General features: G+C 46.9%; 1 protein-coding gene across 5 annotated transcripts in view; it reads left to right on the plus strand.

Annotated features, from left to right (window-relative positions):
- Erlin2 (ER lipid raft associated 2) overlaps positions 1 to 16968 on the plus strand; it is a 28596-nt gene that overhangs the window by 7198 nt on the left and 4430 nt on the right. Inside the window, exons 1-11 of one of the 5 annotated variants that reach the window (XM_029480443.1) lie at positions 5896 to 6147; positions 6798 to 6891; positions 7021 to 7142; positions 9107 to 9188; positions 10972 to 11018; positions 11413 to 11474; positions 11618 to 11743; positions 13789 to 13862; positions 14018 to 14076; positions 14323 to 14414; positions 15481 to 15570. In XM_029480443.1, the coding sequence (XP_029336303.1) occupies positions 6835 to 6891; positions 7021 to 7142; positions 9107 to 9188; positions 10972 to 11018; positions 11413 to 11474; positions 11618 to 11743; positions 13789 to 13862; positions 14018 to 14076; positions 14323 to 14414; positions 15481 to 15570 (811 nt within the window). In that variant the 5' untranslated portion in view covers positions 5896 to 6147; positions 6798 to 6834. Of the gene's footprint in view, positions 1 to 5449; positions 5615 to 5789; positions 6148 to 6797; positions 6892 to 7020; positions 7143 to 9106; positions 9189 to 10971; positions 11019 to 11412; positions 11475 to 11617; positions 11744 to 13788; positions 13863 to 14017; positions 14077 to 14322; positions 14415 to 15480; positions 15571 to 16968 lie in introns of those variants that run through there. The other 4 variants (XM_021170911.2, XM_021170909.2, XM_021170910.2 and 1 more) reach the window with 4 other exon arrangements.

Raw genomic sequence — 16968 nt, forward strand, 5'->3', positions numbered from 1 at the left:
AAGGAAGGAAGGAAGGAAGAAAGAAAGAAAGAAAGAAAGAAAGAAAGAAAGAAAGAAAGAAAAGCAAAAGAGGCTGGCAGGATGGCTCAGTGGGTAAGGGTACTTGCTGTGTTAGCCTGGTGACATAAGGCCAAACCCTGGCACCAATGTAAAGGTGGAAGGGGAGAAGTGACTCCACAAAGTTGTCTTCTGACCGCCACACATGCACTATGGCGCACACACGCGCACATACACACACACTGTGAACATACAAGACTGGAGGATAAAGGCACGACCAACTGAACCAGCATGCCAGTCCCAAGCCAGGCTTTGATACAAGGTTCCTCTGTTCACACCATCATCATATGTCAGTTTGGGAGTGCCGACTAATTGTCATTTGCTTATCTGTCCCTTGAGTCATTTAGAATGTGGGTACAGACTCCAAGAGCCTCCACTGTGCAAGAGAATCCACCCCCCTGTCATGTGAAACAGGCAATTCATCTTCCCTGTAGACAAGGAGGAAGTTTCACTGGTCCCGCCCACACAACTGGGAATAGGAACAGACTCTAGCAAGTCTCATTTCCCATGCACCCTTTTCCTGCATTGAGGTTAGCATGCAACTTACTCTGATGTGGTCTGTGACCCATCCAAGAGAAAGGGTAATTCCTGAGTCTGGAGATGTCCTGCCATGTGAGTATATCAACAATCACTCTTAGAGTGTAGACAGTGTAAATCCAAACTGTCTTATTCTCAATTGTCTTATTTTAAACTCCCATAAAACTGGTATTTGATCAGTTAAAGTAATTTATCTCTTGAAAACTTTAGAGCCCTGACAGATAACATTCTTTTGCGCTGGAGAGATGCCTTCGTGGTTAATAACACTGCTCTTCCAGAGAACCAGGTTCGATGACCAGCACACACGGCTCACAACTGTCTGTAAGTCAATCTCTGGAGGATCCATCCGACTGCCTCACATAGACATTCATACAGACAAAACACCCATGCATAGAAAAATTAATAACATTCTTTGAATTAGTACCCAAATAAACTTTAAACTATACATTACAAACCATAGAGAAGTGTGACATCATCTTATTAAAGGAAAGCTGGGTCTAAGTTCTATAGGGAACTACAACACACACACACAAAAAAAAAAACCACTTAGTCTGTGAAGAAACTTGGAGGCAGACATGTTTTTATCTGAGGTGTGTGGGTCAACCCCATCTCCAGAGTGAGCTTTTTTACAGTATATGGCAACTTACCAACATCATCTAAGTCAGAAAGGCCATTTTTAATATAACTGAAGCCAGCAGGTTATATTGGACAGGCCAGTCAGTGAGGAGCCCAGCGACCACTAGACGCATCTGTCCACTGAAGCATCTGTCCTCCTTTTACGCTGGATGGAGTGGTCCAAATGACTCTTTATCTGTTGGATCTGATGGAGATCTTGGTCCTCGAAGATCTTGATGATAACAGGGTCACCTCTTCCTTCTTATTGCTCAGATGGCATCTATCCGTGGTTCTTTTGCAGAAGGCTCTGACCTGCTGTGTGAGGGGCATGCATGCAGAAGCCAGTTCTTCAAGTGTTCTTTTCTCCGCTTCAGACAGGTTGAAAGGTTTAATTACAACCATCCCTTAGTTGCTCAGCCAGGAGATGGGGGGTGTGTTCACAGTTCAGACGTGAAGTTGTTCTCCTTATCTTTCTCCTGGTTCTCAGGATGTTGTTACAGTCACTCGTCCGTCCATAGGGGGATGAAGGGCAGCTACCCTGGTGGTATGGCTCACTGACTTCTTCCCAGGTTGTCACTCCTTGGAAGAGAACATTTCTGAAGCCGCTCATTCTCCGCCCTGCCCCCACTCCACCCTGACTAGCCTTCATCCTCTGCTCCAACTCTTGCTCCTAATTGCTTTTCCAGAAATGGCGGCCTTGCAGGTGATGCACAGGGCGCAATATGTCTGCCCTTGGCCTGCCTGTGCGCCAAGATTTTCAGTATCTTCCTCAGCATGCATAGATGAGAATTTGATGGAATTAGCGGGGACAAGAAGAACTAAGTAGCTGTTTCAGGAATGAGATCCCCAGACTCCCGTACTGCAAACCAAACAGCAGGCTCAAGGCTTGTGGCGTGCAGAAATGCTGCAAAGAAGAAAGCCGAGGAACTGTAACGAAACAAGCTCAAAGCACCAGGACTTGATCCCAGGCTTCTTAAACCTGTGCCCTTCCTGCCTGGGACACCATCTCGTCAGCCTGTTGGTGTTGATTTAGAAATTGATAAATGAATGAAGGAGTCAGAGCCAAAGAAGAGGATAAACGCTTGGAATTTCATTCCAGATCTTGCCCTACTAAGATCTTGGAAGATGTTGTAAGTGTTCCATTAAAGAAGGTTCCTCGATTCACCGTCACCGTCACCGTAAGTCACCTGCTTTTGCACCAAAACAGCATGCTCGCCAGAGAAGATGATGACACACTGGCCAATGGGAGAACTGAAACTGCAGAAAAGAGAAGTTTGCCTCGAGGCTCACCATCATCCCTTTCTAGGAGACCTTTGTTCACTAGAAAGAGAGAGAGAAAAAAAAATCAGATGCTGTGCAGAAGCTTTTCAGCTGTCCATAGAGAAGAGAGCCAAGGAACAGCAGAAGTTCAAAAAAAAAAAAAAAAAAAACAGCTGAAATGGAAGTGCAGAATATGCAGTATTTGTGGGAAGACCGGCAATGGGGGAAGAACTGAAAGAGGAGGAGCTAGCTGGGCTATGGAAAGAACTAAAGCACAAAGCAAGTCCTATACATGTCTGTGCACCATGTGTGTGCAGTGCCTGTGATAGCCAGCAGAGGGCATCAAAGCTCCTGAAACTGGAATTACAGGTGTTGGTGACCTGCCCTGGGGGTGCTGGGAATCAAACCAGGGTCCTCTGTAAGAGCAGCTAGTGCTGCTAGTTGATGTTTTTAAATCGGTCAAATCACCTTTCTTCAGAAATCATATCTTACTGGGGAAATGAGTAATGTGAGAGGAAGGTTTAGGAACTTTCCAAAGCAAGCCTGTCCTCAAAGGAAAGAGTTAGGTAACTTTTTCTGTCAAAATATCCTTCCATAGTTCATTAACTTCTTCTCCAGACACCATCCCATCGGAAATGTTCTCTCTCCAATCAGAGTATCTTTTTCCAAACCAAGTGAGCTTTCTAAACATCAAGTACATTTTTCCTTCCATAAAATGTAGCTCACATAAAATCTTTTTCAGGGTTAGAGAGATGGCTCAGTGGTTAAGAGCACTGACTGCTCTTCCAGAGGTCCTGAGTTCAATTCCCAGCAACCACATGGTGGCTCACAATCATCTGCAATGGAGTCTGATGCTCTCTTCTGGTGTGTCTGAAGAGAGCAATGGTGTACATAAAATAAATAAATAAATCTTAGAAGGAGAGGAAGAAGAAGAGGAGGAGGAGGAGGAGGAGAAGGAGAAGAAGAAGAAGAAGAAGAAGAAGAAGAAGAAGAAGAAGAAGAAGAAGAAGAAGAAGAAGAAGAAGAGAAAGAAATTTTTTTTTTAAATCTTTTTTCAGACCAAGGGGCAAGGGCTTGGTGGGGGACTTGCTATATAAACCTGACAACCTGAGTTTGACCCCCTGAACCTATGGTGGAAAGAGAGGGAATGGGGAACCTCTGGCCATTTGTCATCCCATCGCAAGTATTTTGTCAAGATCTTGCAAGATGTTTGATTGGAACATGGCAAGTTCAGGCCAGCAGTTTTGGTTGTCAAGGGGATATTAGGACCAGATCAACATCTAACTTGAGGTCCAATTGTCTGGAAAAAAAATTTTTTTTAAGTAAGCCAAGACTGCCTTTGGGAACAGAGGCACTATTGCCCATGTTCGTTGGTCTAAAAATGGGCCAAGGCCAGTTTCCTGCTCTGGAATGGCCTCCAGAGACCCAAGTTTCACTGGAATTAAATTCCCAAGCGTTTCCAGAGAGAAGAATAAAAGACTCCTGAAGCTGAGTCAAATTCCCAGGACACTGCTACAAACAAACGGGCCCTTTACCCACATCACATGCCTGTCAAGCAGAGAAATGGCCGAAGTTGGGTGTAGCTCCAGAAATAGCAAAGACTAGCCTCTCGGGTACTGGAGGTCTCATCAGAGGGTAAGAGCAAGAAAGCTTACCAGTTCGGCAAATGAGGACTCCAGACTAAAACCTCTGTTCCCCTCACATATCAATGAGGCTGTTAGGAACTGTGGCTCCCAGACTGGGTGATGTCTCCAGTAAAGGACCTGACCTGTTTGCTGTTTCACCTTAGTGATCAATAAAGGACAGAGCGGTGCTTGGGAGGGAAAGAAAGTTGAGAGGCTGGAGTTTGGGGATAGGAGAGAGGTAAAGAAAGGGCTCTGGTACCAACATGTAAGAATATGTAAGAGTTGTTTGTAAGGAGAAACAAACACTGAGACTCCAAATGACCTCAAACAGCTGTAGGGGGCTTTATTTATTGTCTGAGAGGTAGATTCTCTAGTTTGGACCACACTCTGACCAGGGCACAGGACCCAGTCACTCAGGAACCAGAGTCCAGGAGAAGGTAAGTCACATGCTTCAAGCCTCAGGTTTTGTAGCTAAGAATCGGGAAGTGGAAGGGGGTTCTTTAAGGGCAGAATGGGGAGTTTGCCGGGTCCCTTAGACAAGCTGTTTTGAAACTACTTGGTCTGTTGTCTTCTGCAGCCACTGGGTGTCTGGGATTGGGGGCAGCTGCTTTTCTTCTGCTGTCACCAAACATCTGGCTTCCCGGAACTTTGAATTCAGTTTCAGTGCCTTGGCTTTTGGGAGAAGACAAAGGGGTTCCTTTACTCTCCTTTTCCTGAGTCCTAAAATCGTCGGACATTGACCACTGGCCATCTACTGTACGGAAAAGCCTTTTCATTTACTAAAAGCGGGAGTTAAAGTGGGCACTTCCTGGCCTGCAAACAAAATGACTGCAGTGGCCGGTTTAGAAATTTCCTGCTAAAGAAGCAGATTGGGGATAGAGGACAACCACAAAGCCCTTAGTTCCATCCCCAGGACAAAACGGAGAAAAGACCCAGTATGACTGTCCCAATGTAACGCTATGGCAAGGTGAGGTCATGTGAGGGCTTTAGGCTAGGAAAAACGTTTTCTTCCTGGTCTGCTATACCCCCAGGGGGTGGGGGTGGGGGGTTGGTGCAGATGACAGACAAAAGCTCACCGTGGCATGTGTTAAGCAAGATAGGAAGCCGGAACTATTAAGGAAATGCTAAGTTTTCAACAACTGCTGTTGACCTCAGCACTCACAGACTTCAGAATCCGTTCATTAAAAATCGGGACAATAATTCCTTGTTAATTACTTTATGTTGCTGTGGGGACCTCAAGGCCAAACAAAGCTCTCAGAAAAGTATAAAGGGCAATTCAGAGTAGGACTGTTGACTGGCGACGTCATAATCTGCACCTTTGAAAGTTTCCTTCAGCTAGTGCAGCAGGAAAAGAAGCGAGCAGGACAAGAACGCTGCACCGCATTGATCCCGGCTCCAACTTGAAGCGAAGGAGAATCTCTAGCAACCTCCGAAGCCAGCGCCTCGGAAGGCGATATCAGAGCCTTGGTGTCCCGAGCCCGCTCTGCCAGCCCTGGGCATCCTAAAACCCGCAAGCCCAGGTGCGCAGCCAGCGTGTCGGCTCGCGAGCGTCCCCTGGCGCCACCGCCGAACACTGCGGCTCGCAGCGCGAGGGGGCGGAGCGGCCGGACGAGCCCAGGGGTGTGGTGGGGGCGGGGTCTTCTTTTTATTTATTTTATTTATTTTTTGCGCGCGCGCACTGATGGCGTCATCGAAGCGACTGGCCCGGAAGGAAGTAGCGTGCTGAGGGGTGTGGCGGTTTCTACGGTTGCACGGGGGTTCAGCCGTGTACGGAGCGCCTGGAGGGACAGCCTGGTACGCGGCCGCCGCCCCTCCGTGCACGCTCGGCATCGCTGAGGCTCGGGGGGTGGGGGCGGCTGGAGCTGACGTCCTGAGCCCCCTCAGCTCGCCCACCCGGGAGTCCAGTCCCCTGCCCACGGGTCCGAGCGGAAGCTCCCGGCCGTGTCTGCCTCGCGGAGGAGGGCGGGGAAAGGGCAAGAGGTGGCTTTGGGGTGGTAGTGAGGACATTTGCAGAGAGGACACTCCTGCTGCTCGGTAGCTGAAGGCCGCTACGGTAAAAAAATAAATAAGTAAATAAGTCAGACCTGAGAGGTGGACTCCGTGCCCGGTGTGCCGGTCCGTCACTGTAGTTTTTTCCAGCTCCTTCAGGGTTCAGGAAATGAGTTTCTACATGTAACTCTGTGGCATCTGGGTCCCTGGACATTTGGGGACATCCCACCCCACCCTACCCCATCCTCGCCTCGGAGTCGTCCAGAGTTTCCAGCCTGAGACATTTCCAGTTTCCTATAACCATGGGGCTTGCGGGGGCAAAGGATATGGGAGAATGTGTTTCAGTTTTACTTAGAGATCTGTCCCGTTTAAGTCAAAGGAACAACAGAGAAGGTGGAGGACAGGCCAGAGAGAGAATCCTACGTCGGAACTCAGTTGCTGGCGCTCTCACGCTTCCCCCCCCCCCCCACAGGGTCTCAAGGGAATGACTGGTGGTTTCCTTCGAAATGGCAGGCAATTAGAAGTAGGAGGCTCTGACCAGAAATACATAGCCACAGCTGCCTGTCATTTGACATCCTCTGTAATTTGGGCCAGCACCCTGCAGCTGCCTCTGTTCCTTACAAGTATAAGTGGCTCTGTTGACAACACGTTAACGTGAAAGGGAGAGAAGGCTGTGTTTTGAACCCTGCCCAATTGGCACCGAATCTCTCTTAGGTATAGCTGTTTCTGGAGCTAATGCCCCCTTGCTTCAATGGGAATTATACTTCCACAGTTAAGGAACGGAATGTTGGCTGAGAACAAGGACACAGTGAGTTGTAGATCTGGCTAGTAGTGTGTGTGTATTACAGCAGGCTGCCCCAGAATCACTTTACGTGAGCTTCAGCTTGGTGGCTCTCCTGTACATCAGGCTACACATTGTCCCATATCTTCTCTCTAGGATACAGGTTCACTGATGGCTCAGTTGGGAGCTGTTGTGGCCGTGGCTTCCAGTTTCTTTTGCGCATCTCTCTTCTCAGCTGTGCACAAGATAGAAGAGGGACATATTGGAGTATATTACAGGTAAGGCAGAGACTGGTGCCTCCCTCATCGCTTATGAGGTGCACGCGTGTCTTTATTTAAGTCTATAAACTTAAAACTGTCTTTAGTATTTTAAGGTGCTGCTGATATGGATTTGTGGGTTTAAAAGCAAAATCTGAAGGAACCATTGCTCTTCCAAGATCATCTCTTGACATAGTTTTCTCTTGCATCCCCTGAAGAATCTTGTCTCCACCCTGCAAGGCTGCTTCTCCAAAAGTTGGCACAGTCCCAGTGCTTGATGGCAACTTGAGAAGTGTACTCTGCTAACTTGAGAGACTGTTTTAAAGTGAATGTTTCAAAAAATGTAAAGGCTCGAAGGATGATTTGTATCAAGGCAGCTTTCGGGGAATGACTCCTAAATGATCTCGAATTACTTTCTTTCCAGTGGCTTTTGTGACCAAGGTTTTCATTGTAGGTTTTAGAAGGGGGATTTGCATGACTAATTGTTTGGTTTGTGGTGCTGAGGATCAGAGTCACAGACTAATGCATGCTGGGTAATTGCCCTACCACTAAATATACCCCCAGCCCTTGCTGTAAGCCTATATGACACCACCCCACCCCCTCTGAGACAGGCTCTCGCTATGTAGCTCTGGCTTGCCTGGAATGCTCTACGTAGACCAAACTGACTTGAACTCGGATCTTCCTGCCTCTGCTTCTGAGGTGTTAGGATTAAATGGGTGTGTCAATATGTTCATCTTGACCCCTCCTCGTAGATGAGCCCTGTAATACTTACTTGTGGACTGCCCGTAGCAAGCTCTAAATGATCATTAAATGAGAGCTGTAGCTCTGTGGAAAAGCTTCTGACTAACATACTCAAGACCCGGCGTTTAAGAACATACATTAAAAAAAGAAATGGAAACTTTTATTGAGTTTCCTGTCTTTGGTAATTTATCCCCACCATTCTGCTTTCATGTCCCCCAAAGCTTTGAATTTTGTCAGTCATGTACAACTTGATTAGGACTATATGTCAAATATATATTATATTTTATATGTATTGAAATGACTTTAAAATTATTTTTGAACCAAGTATAGTGGCTCAACACCAATAATTCCACCACTTGGGTTAGGGCTAAGGCAAGAAGATTACTATGAGTTTTAGGTCAGCCTGGGCTACATAGCAGGTGCTAGGCAAACCAGGGCTATGTAGCAAGATCTGTCTCAGAAACGGTGAGATATCGTATGCCAGTCCCCAGAGGATTCTGGAACTTGGTGAGAGAAAGCAGATCTTTCTCCCTTAATTAAATTCCACTTGCCTCTTCTATCATGGAGTCTAAAGTTATGTAAGGAGTGAGCAAAGTGTAGCTCATAATGGTAAATACTAGAATGTGTGATGCCCTGGTTCAACCTGAGCACTGCCCCCAAGAATATTCTTTTAATTGTCTATGTCACTGGACTCCAACAGTAATGCTGCTCGTTGAAACTGGGTGGAACGCTCTGGTGATGACCACAGGCACAGCCGCCCTGGCAGACTTCTCTCTGGACCCAGGTGTAGCCAGGGACTCTGCTGCCTTTGGTTTCCTTAGGCTCCATCCTTACTTCTCTGGTGGAAAAGGTCTGACTAATGGTCTGACGTTTTCCATCAGGCTTCCTAGAATGTTGAGATAGAAGAAAGGGAGAAGGAGTAGCCGTGTCACTCTCCATTCAGTTTCTATAGGAATACAGAGATGGGTGCCCTTAAGTCTTGATCTAAGGTTCACAACCTTCCTAATGCTGTGACCCTTTAATGGAGGCACCCATGGTGTGGTGACCCCATCCACACAGTTATGCTCATTGCTCTTTATATCTGTAATCTTGCTACTGTTGTGAACTGTAATGTAAATGTCTGTGTCTTAAGTGACCCTTGTGAAAGAGTTGTTTGACCCCAAAGGGATTGGGACCCATGGGTTGAAGCACTGCTCTAAGAACCCTCTCTTGGGATACTGAATCTGCTCTCTCCTCCTCTATAGAGGTGGTGCCCTGCTGACCTCCACCAGTGGCCCGGGTTTCCATCTCATGCTCCCGTTCATCACATCCTATAAGTCTGTACAGGTATACGTGGCTCGTGTGGGATGGCTGGATCATTTCAAATTTGGGTTGTTGACTAATACACAATTTGAAGATATTTAGAGATTAGATGAACACCTTTTCATTGACAGACTTAAGGATTCTCTCTCTCTCTCTCTCTCTCTCTCTCTCTCTCTCTCTCACACACACACACACACACACATACACACAGTCAGAGGCTCTTCTGTAATATCACTTGATCACTGAAATAGCTGAATGAAGCCATTGACTGGCTTTGGCCTATCAGCCCCAGGTGGAGATTATTTCCTCACTTTTGGGGAAGAGCTAAAGAAGAATTTTTTTTAATGAATGTTTAGAAGAAAAGTCAAGTATGTGTGCATATTAAATCATAGGTTACCATGACAGCTGGAAATAAAACATGGAATTTTGCTTGTCCTTGTTTGAAATTCAAAACTATAAATATAATTTCATGGGGAGGAAGGTTTGGTTGGGTAAGGGCCAATGCCATGTAAAATCAGAGTAAGGTAAACTGTAGCTGACCTCCTCCCGACTGAGGTAGACTAAGCATCTCTAAAAGTATATCCAACCAAGACAGGGCCAGAGCGATAGCTGAGCGGTTAAGAATACTGGCTACTGCTAAAGGGGAGGAACAGCAATATGAACTAACCAGTACCCCCAGAGCTCGTGTCTCTAGCTGCATATGTAGCAGAGGATGGCCTAGTCGGCCATCAATGGGAGGAGAGGCCCTTGGTATTGCAAACTTTATATGCCTCAGTACAGGGGAATGCCAGGGCCAAGAAGTGGGAGTGGGTGGGTTGGGGAGCAGGGCTGGGGGAGGGTATAGGGGGCTTTGGGGTTAGCATTTGAAATGTAAATGAAGAAAATATCTAATAAAAAAAATGCCTTAAAAAAAAAAAAAGAGAATACTGGCTACTCTTCCAGAGGAGCCTGGTTCAATTCCCAGTACCCACAAGGCAGCTCACAACTCAAAAATGTCTGTAACTCCTGTTCCAGCTGATCTTAATCTCTTACTCATGCAGACAAAACAGCAGTGTAAATAAAAATAAATTATATATTTTAAAAAGTATATCCAACTAAGAAAACTCAGACTTCAAGAATAATTTTTTTTTTTTTCGGTTTTTTGAGACAGGGTTTCTCTGTGTAGTCGTGGCTGTCCTGGAACTCACTCTGTAGCCCAGGCTGGCCTCAAACTCAGAAATCCGCCTGCCTCTGCCTCCCGAGAATAACTTTTAAAGCCAACTCAGCAAGGGACTGGGGGTGTCACACAGAGATAGAGGCTAGCTTACACCAGGCCCTGAACTCAATTCCTACCACAAAAGATTGAAAGAGAGAAAATTAAATTAACCCAGCAGAACACCCATCTTTCCTCTGCCTTGCTGTGTGGCCTTCACAGTGCTTTGGGTAGTTTTTTCTTACCTGAGTCTCACAGTGATGCTGAGCAGATACTATATTCTGAAACAGGTTGGAAAGGAGTCTGCTGCTTCAGCACTAGGAAAATACACCATGCAGGCTCCAAACTGTCTTTTTTTTTTTTTTTTAAATGATCCTACCCGTCCATATGTTCTTCTTGTTCTCTTGTGTCACACAAGAGTAGGCACCTATGATTAGTTTCAAGTTACAGCCTGTACACTATGCTAGATGGGACAGTCATGTTTAGCAGCAAGAGCAAAGCTCAATCCAATCGAGCCATCAGTTACGAAGACAAAGGCTTTGGGCCTTCCAAATAGTAGGTGGGCCTCTTTGTCACTGCCCGTTTTACATTAATTGATGTTTCCTCTGTCTCCAGACCACTCTCCAAACTGATGAAGTGAAGAACGTACCATGTGGAACCAGGTAAGGAACCCAGAATAAGGCTGGTGAACCCAGCAAGTAAGCGAGGAGAGGCGGGAGGCCGCAGTGAGAGATGCTGTGAGGGACAGGCAGTGCCGACCGAAGTGAAGCCGGAATGAGAGGCAAACTGCACACCTGGTCATTTGCTCTGTCAGAAGACACTAGTGACTCAGAAGATAGGAACTGCCCGTTCTTTCCTGACACTGCAGAGGTCTCACTGCTTCCTTGTGCAGGTCAGAAGCTCTGCACACCTCCTGCTGAGAGGTGTGAGCTGCCTCACATTGCACAAACATTATCCTCCTCCTGTTCACTCATGTGTCTCAAGTCATCTCCTTAGGAGATTTCACCAGATTCCAGAGCTCTCTGGTAACGTCATTACCATTTCTCTCTCCAATAGTGGTGGTGTGATGATCTACTTTGACAGAATTGAAGTGGTGAACTTCCTGGTCCCAAATGCAGGTATGACTTGTAGCTTGTTCATACACTCGTGCACACACCGTTTGTCTGAACCCCACAAGAACTGAGAAGTACAGGTGCTGAGATCCTGTTGAGAAGTTTGAAGTCTTGGCTTTTCTTATGCTGAGCCCTCTCCTTCCCCACAGTGTATGATATAGTGAAGAACTATACTGCAGACTATGACAAGGCCCTCATCTTCAACAAGATCCATCATGAGCTTAACCAGTTCTGCAGCGTTCATACACTTCAGGAAGTCTATATCGAGCTGTTTGGTAAGAACATGGTGCCACTCCACCCTTCTCCCTGAGGCCAGGCAGGCTCCAGCAACCCTCTCTCTGTCTGCTTCTGAGCCACCACACCACAGAATGGGGACTACACAGCAGCCAGTCACAAAGAGGGTTCCAGATAATATCAAGAACAGCCAGCAGAGTTGTCTATACCTGTAACCCTAGCATTCAGGAGGCTGAGGCAGTAAGAAAACAAGTTCAATGCCAGCGTGGGCTACAAAGTAAGACTTTTTCTAAATAAATACCCACACCCACCAAAAAAAAAAAAAAAAGAAAGAAAAGTTAAGAACATTGGAAGCTCCTTGGAGTAGTCGGGCATAGGCATTGCAGTAAGAGTGGCTAGAGCAGCCACTGCTGGCCTGAACAGCAGACTGGAACAGAAGTGTCCTCACTACCCCGAATATTCTATAATGAGAACGCAGTGAGAGGAATCTTACAAGGCATGTAGCCTAATGTATTCTTTTTAAAATTTTCTTCTCTCATACAATACATTCCATCCATAGCTTCCACTTCCTCCACGCCTCCCAGTCCCCATCCCTTCTTCCCCTCTCCCCTAGATCCCGTCTCCCCAGAGAGAAGAGTAGGCCTCCCAGGGACATCAGCTAAGCTTGGCACACCAAGACAAGGCACAAACCCTCATGGGGCCAAGAGCAAGAAAATGACTTGTTGCAAGTAGATGCCAAAGCTGCAACCAGACCCCTCCTCCCCGTCACTTGAGTGGTCCTCCCACTGAGTGCAGGGAAACATTGTGTGTGTGAGAATGGTAGGTCCCTGCTTAATTCTAGAGGTAAAGAAAGAAGTGTAGGTTTTTATACTTCCGCATCAAGGTCTATCGTTAGGGAAGTCAGAGCAGGAACCTGGAGGCAGAAACTGAAGTAGAGACGTGGAGAGTACTGCCTACTGCTGGCCTTTCACACTTAACTGTGCGTGCATTTTCATAGCATCCTCCCACGTCTGTCGTAATCAAGCAGATGCCTCTATCACATGCCCGTCGGGTTAATCTGGCAGAAGCAGATCTTCAGTGGACGTTCCCTTTTCCCAGTTGTGTCTGGTGTGTGTTATGTTGACAAAAATAAACAAGCATGGTATCTATTTCTTCTTGTACTCTTAAACCCATATCAAATAGTTTTATGCTTTCTCTCCCTCAATACTAAGAGGCTTGTGAGAACATATTCACATGTAGACACATAACAAACCCTGGCCTACCATAGGGCCCTTGAGAATACTTTTAACACTGTAACAATAAAAACATAGTATTAAGCAGCTCGCTCTCTCTCTCTCTCTCTCTCTCTCTCTCTCTCTCTCTCTCTCTCTCTCTCTGTGTGTGTGTGTGTGTGTGTGTGTGTGTGTGTGTGTGTGTGTTTTGCTAGATAGACTCATCCAGGGCTAGAGTTCTGCATGTCCAGCAAGTGCTCTGCCGCTGTGCCACTCCCTGCCCCACCCCCAAACCAAAGGCTCATGTTTTGGTTGCTAGCTAGCTTCCATTGTCCTCAGTTTGAAATCCATAAAAGGAAGGAGACTCGCTGTTCTCACAAGCTACGGCTGGGGCACAGCTGGCTTAAAGTATAAGGCAGCTGACAATAGTCGTGTGATTCTACTCAGATATCCCAGCCTGCTTCTGTTGACTTTTTCCAGCACCTCCGTGAGATCTCAGTGGTAGAAGGCAGGAAAGGAGGCACAGCCCAGAGAGGCAGCTTTAGTGTTGCTGTTCAGAGGAGGTCAGTTATGGCAGGTGACAAAAGCTAGTCAAGGAATGCTTATAATTGTTTTTTGTTTCTTAAGCTTAGGCACCCTGAGAGGTATGGTTGATGCTTTAAACAATGAAGGGGATTTACGTTGAGGCCAGAGTAACGGATTACTTCTGTATTTCACTTCCATGGAAGAATGTTCTAAGGTCTCACCTTAGGTTTCTGGCTTAGGTATATACACTGTGTTGGAAAGACTACAGTGGGTTTGCTGGTGCTTTCTCCACACTCTTCTCTCCCCACCTAGACAGTTAAACAGCTCCATTTGTGTCTTTTGGATTCCAGATCAAATTGATGAAAACCTCAAGTTGGCTTTGCAGCAGGACCTGACTTCCATGGCCCCTGGGCTGGTTATCCAAGTAAGCATTGCCTGAGCGGGGAGTGCCTGTATTTGACAATGTGCCTTCTCGAGGGATGTTCTGTTAGCACACCGACATCCAGAGCCCGTCAGAGCTGATGTCCCTGACCACTGTCATCTTCCTTCCCATCAGTTGTTATTTGTGCCCTTCTCCAGGCTGTACGAGTGACAAAGCCCAATATACCTGAGGCAATCCGCAGAAACTATGAGCTGATGTGAGTATGCCCTGGCCTAAGCTGACCCCAGCCCAGAGCCACAAGCTCTGATTCCCCCTTCCCTTAGCATGTTAGTCTGCTGTACTGTAAGCTTGGGGGCATGTCAGCACTCAGGGCTGCAGAGGAGCCCTGGAGAGCAGTGGTGCTTTTAAACGGTGAGAGAGTCCTAGCAGTGGAGATACAGGGACAGACAAGGAAGGTTACTGGCAGGTCTGCTTTATTAAACTTGTTTGTTTCTGTTTCCAGGGAAAGCGAGAAGACGAAGCTTCTCATTGCAGCCCAGAAGCAGAAGGTGGTGGAAAAGGAGGCAGAAACAGAGAGGAAGAAGGCCCTCATTGGTCTGTGTTGGTTCTCTAATCCCCTTTCAGGGAATAAGGGTTGGGGATGGTAGGATGATGTAAGGAAGGCTAAAGCATGGTTAATTCCCTCAAATGCTTCTGGTGTGCTGGGGTGGTGTTCATATCCCCAGGAGCTAAGTGGAAATTATCAGATCATGGGCACAGATAGTGAGTGAGTGTTGAGTCTCTGAAGTGAAAGGGCTTTTTCTTAATAGGAATGACTGCCATTCACTGAGAACTTGATATGTGAAACAATTCAATTGTCATATCACCTCCAGAGGAAAGTGCAGTAATTTGCTTGGATTTCTTGTTCATTTGATTTCTTAAATATTATTTTATTTATTATTCTGTGGGGTGAGGTGGGAGTTGGGAGCTATGCCTGTATGTAGGAGCTGATATGCCATGGCACAATTGTGGGGGTCAGAGAGCTTCCAGGATGCTCCTCCCACTGTGTACTGACGTCGCAGACTGCCCGGCAAGCACTTGTACCCACTCAGCATCTTGAGGTCCTTGTTTGTTTCACTGAGATCTGTACATGTGTCCAAGGCCATGTGGCAAATAAGAGAAAGTACTGGAGCTCCGATCAACCCGAGCTATTTCCTAAAGTGAAATGTCAGGGTGACTTTAAAAGGCTGACTTCCCCTAAACATGCTTTCTCCTGGGTCAGCTCCCTCAGTTACTGTTTGATGCTGACGCTGTGCTCCTGTGCTCACGGGGACAATTGTCTTTGCTCAGGTGTGCCCATGGCAGCTGCCCGCTGTGGACTTGGCTCTATCTGAGCAAACCCAGTCAGGTATTAGGGCGCTCAGATCAGGGGACAGGTACAGTCAATCAAGGTCTTTTGTTTTGACATTATTTGTGTAAGTGTGGGCACATGCATGCCATGGTGCTATGTGGAAGCTAGCAGACAGCCTGACCACCTGTGGGAGCCAGTTCTCCTTCCACCATTTGGGGCCTGGGGTGGAACTTGCATCAGCAGGCACCTTTACCCACTGAGCCATGTCACCTCCCTAGCCAAGCTTTTGACATATCAGCAGTAAATCATTTCTCCGCTTTATTCTCTTAGAGGCAGAAAAAGTGGCACAGGTTGCAGAAATCACCTATGGGCAAAAGGTGATGGAGAAGGAGACAGAGAAGAAGATCTCAGAAATTGAAGGTAAGCACTCATGATGTTGTTCCTGATGGAGCGTGGGTGCTGAGTTATTTCCTGAGCTCTTTAGTCTCTGTTTCAGGTGTCGTGATGTCTCTGAAACACTAGTTCTCCTCCACTTAGACTTAGGGTCAGAACTTGGAGCCAGCGTTGACAGGAGGCAGGAATACCGGCTCAGCAAGTGTTGCTTGTGTAGATTGTGCATGGGGCATTTTCTTGAGAGTGAGAAGAGAAATGAAGGGCTGATAAAGTCATCCAGTGGGTGGAAGTGCTTGCTGTCAAACCCGAGGCCCTGAATTTATACCAACAAGCCTAAGGGTGGGAAGAGAGAGCCAACTCCTGAGAGCTGCCATCTGAGCCCGAGCACTCCCCCGGGCATGCTTGCACATGCGCCCATACATACATACACATACATAAATGTTTGTAAGTAACTAACTAAACAGTGCTGGAAGCAAGGGTGTCAGTCCAGGTGTGGTAGCATAGTCCTATAGTCTCAGCACCTAGGGTAAAGGCAGAACAGGGTGGTGGGTCATAGGACATTCTGAGCTACAGAGCAGGAGCCTGGCTCAGAAAAGAAAAGAGACAAGAAAAGGAAGAGAAGCAAAGAGATCTCACAGCCCCTGTTGAGCTGAGCTCAGTCTGACAAGTGTCTCTGAGCACTCTGACATTGGACCCAAGCAGCAGCTCTTCCTGCCTTTGCTCTCTCTAGAGCCAGGCATGTTGATATACACTGTCATCCATAGCAAGATCCTGTTAGGGGATAGGAGGCAGTTGGTTGCATACTTTAATCTTATTTGCTATCCAGGCCCACACAGACATTAGATTAGCCTTGGTGACGACCCTTTTCAGCATGTGCAGCTCTGGAGCTGAGAAGTGTTGGTCACTCGCTTCCAGCCATCGCTCACTACAGTCCCCTCCCGGGCCCTCACTTCCCCACTGCCCTCACCTTGCTTCATGTAGTGTTCTGTCAGTGATTTCCAGGACAAAGGGATCCTCAAGGAAGCTTCAGGCCACAGTGTTCTGTGTAATTATACACTCACTGTGGAGCCTGCAGGCTTTGCAGGGACCTACCGAGCAGCTGATTAGGATGTCACAGATCGTGGGCTCTCATCAGGGATCTCTTGGTAAAGCAGTGCTTTCATTTCCTATAAATGGTTGTCATGGGGCTGAGAGAGGCACAGCTGCTAAGAGAGTTTTATTGCTCTTCCAGAGGACCTGAGTTTAGCATCCAGTACCAGTACACACATTGTGCAGGTCACAACCACCTATAAATCCCACTCCAGAAGGATTTGACCCTCTTGGTTCTGTAGACATCTGCACTTATAAGCACATAATCACACACAGATACACATACTCAAAAATAAACTTTTATAAGATGGATCATTTTACTTACTGGGATTACTG

This window comes from Mus caroli, chromosome 8 (assembly GCF_900094665.2).
Source record: "Mus caroli chromosome 8, CAROLI_EIJ_v1.1, whole genome shotgun sequence".
NCBI classification, from domain to species: Eukaryota; Metazoa; Chordata; class Mammalia; order Rodentia; family Muridae; genus Mus; species Mus caroli.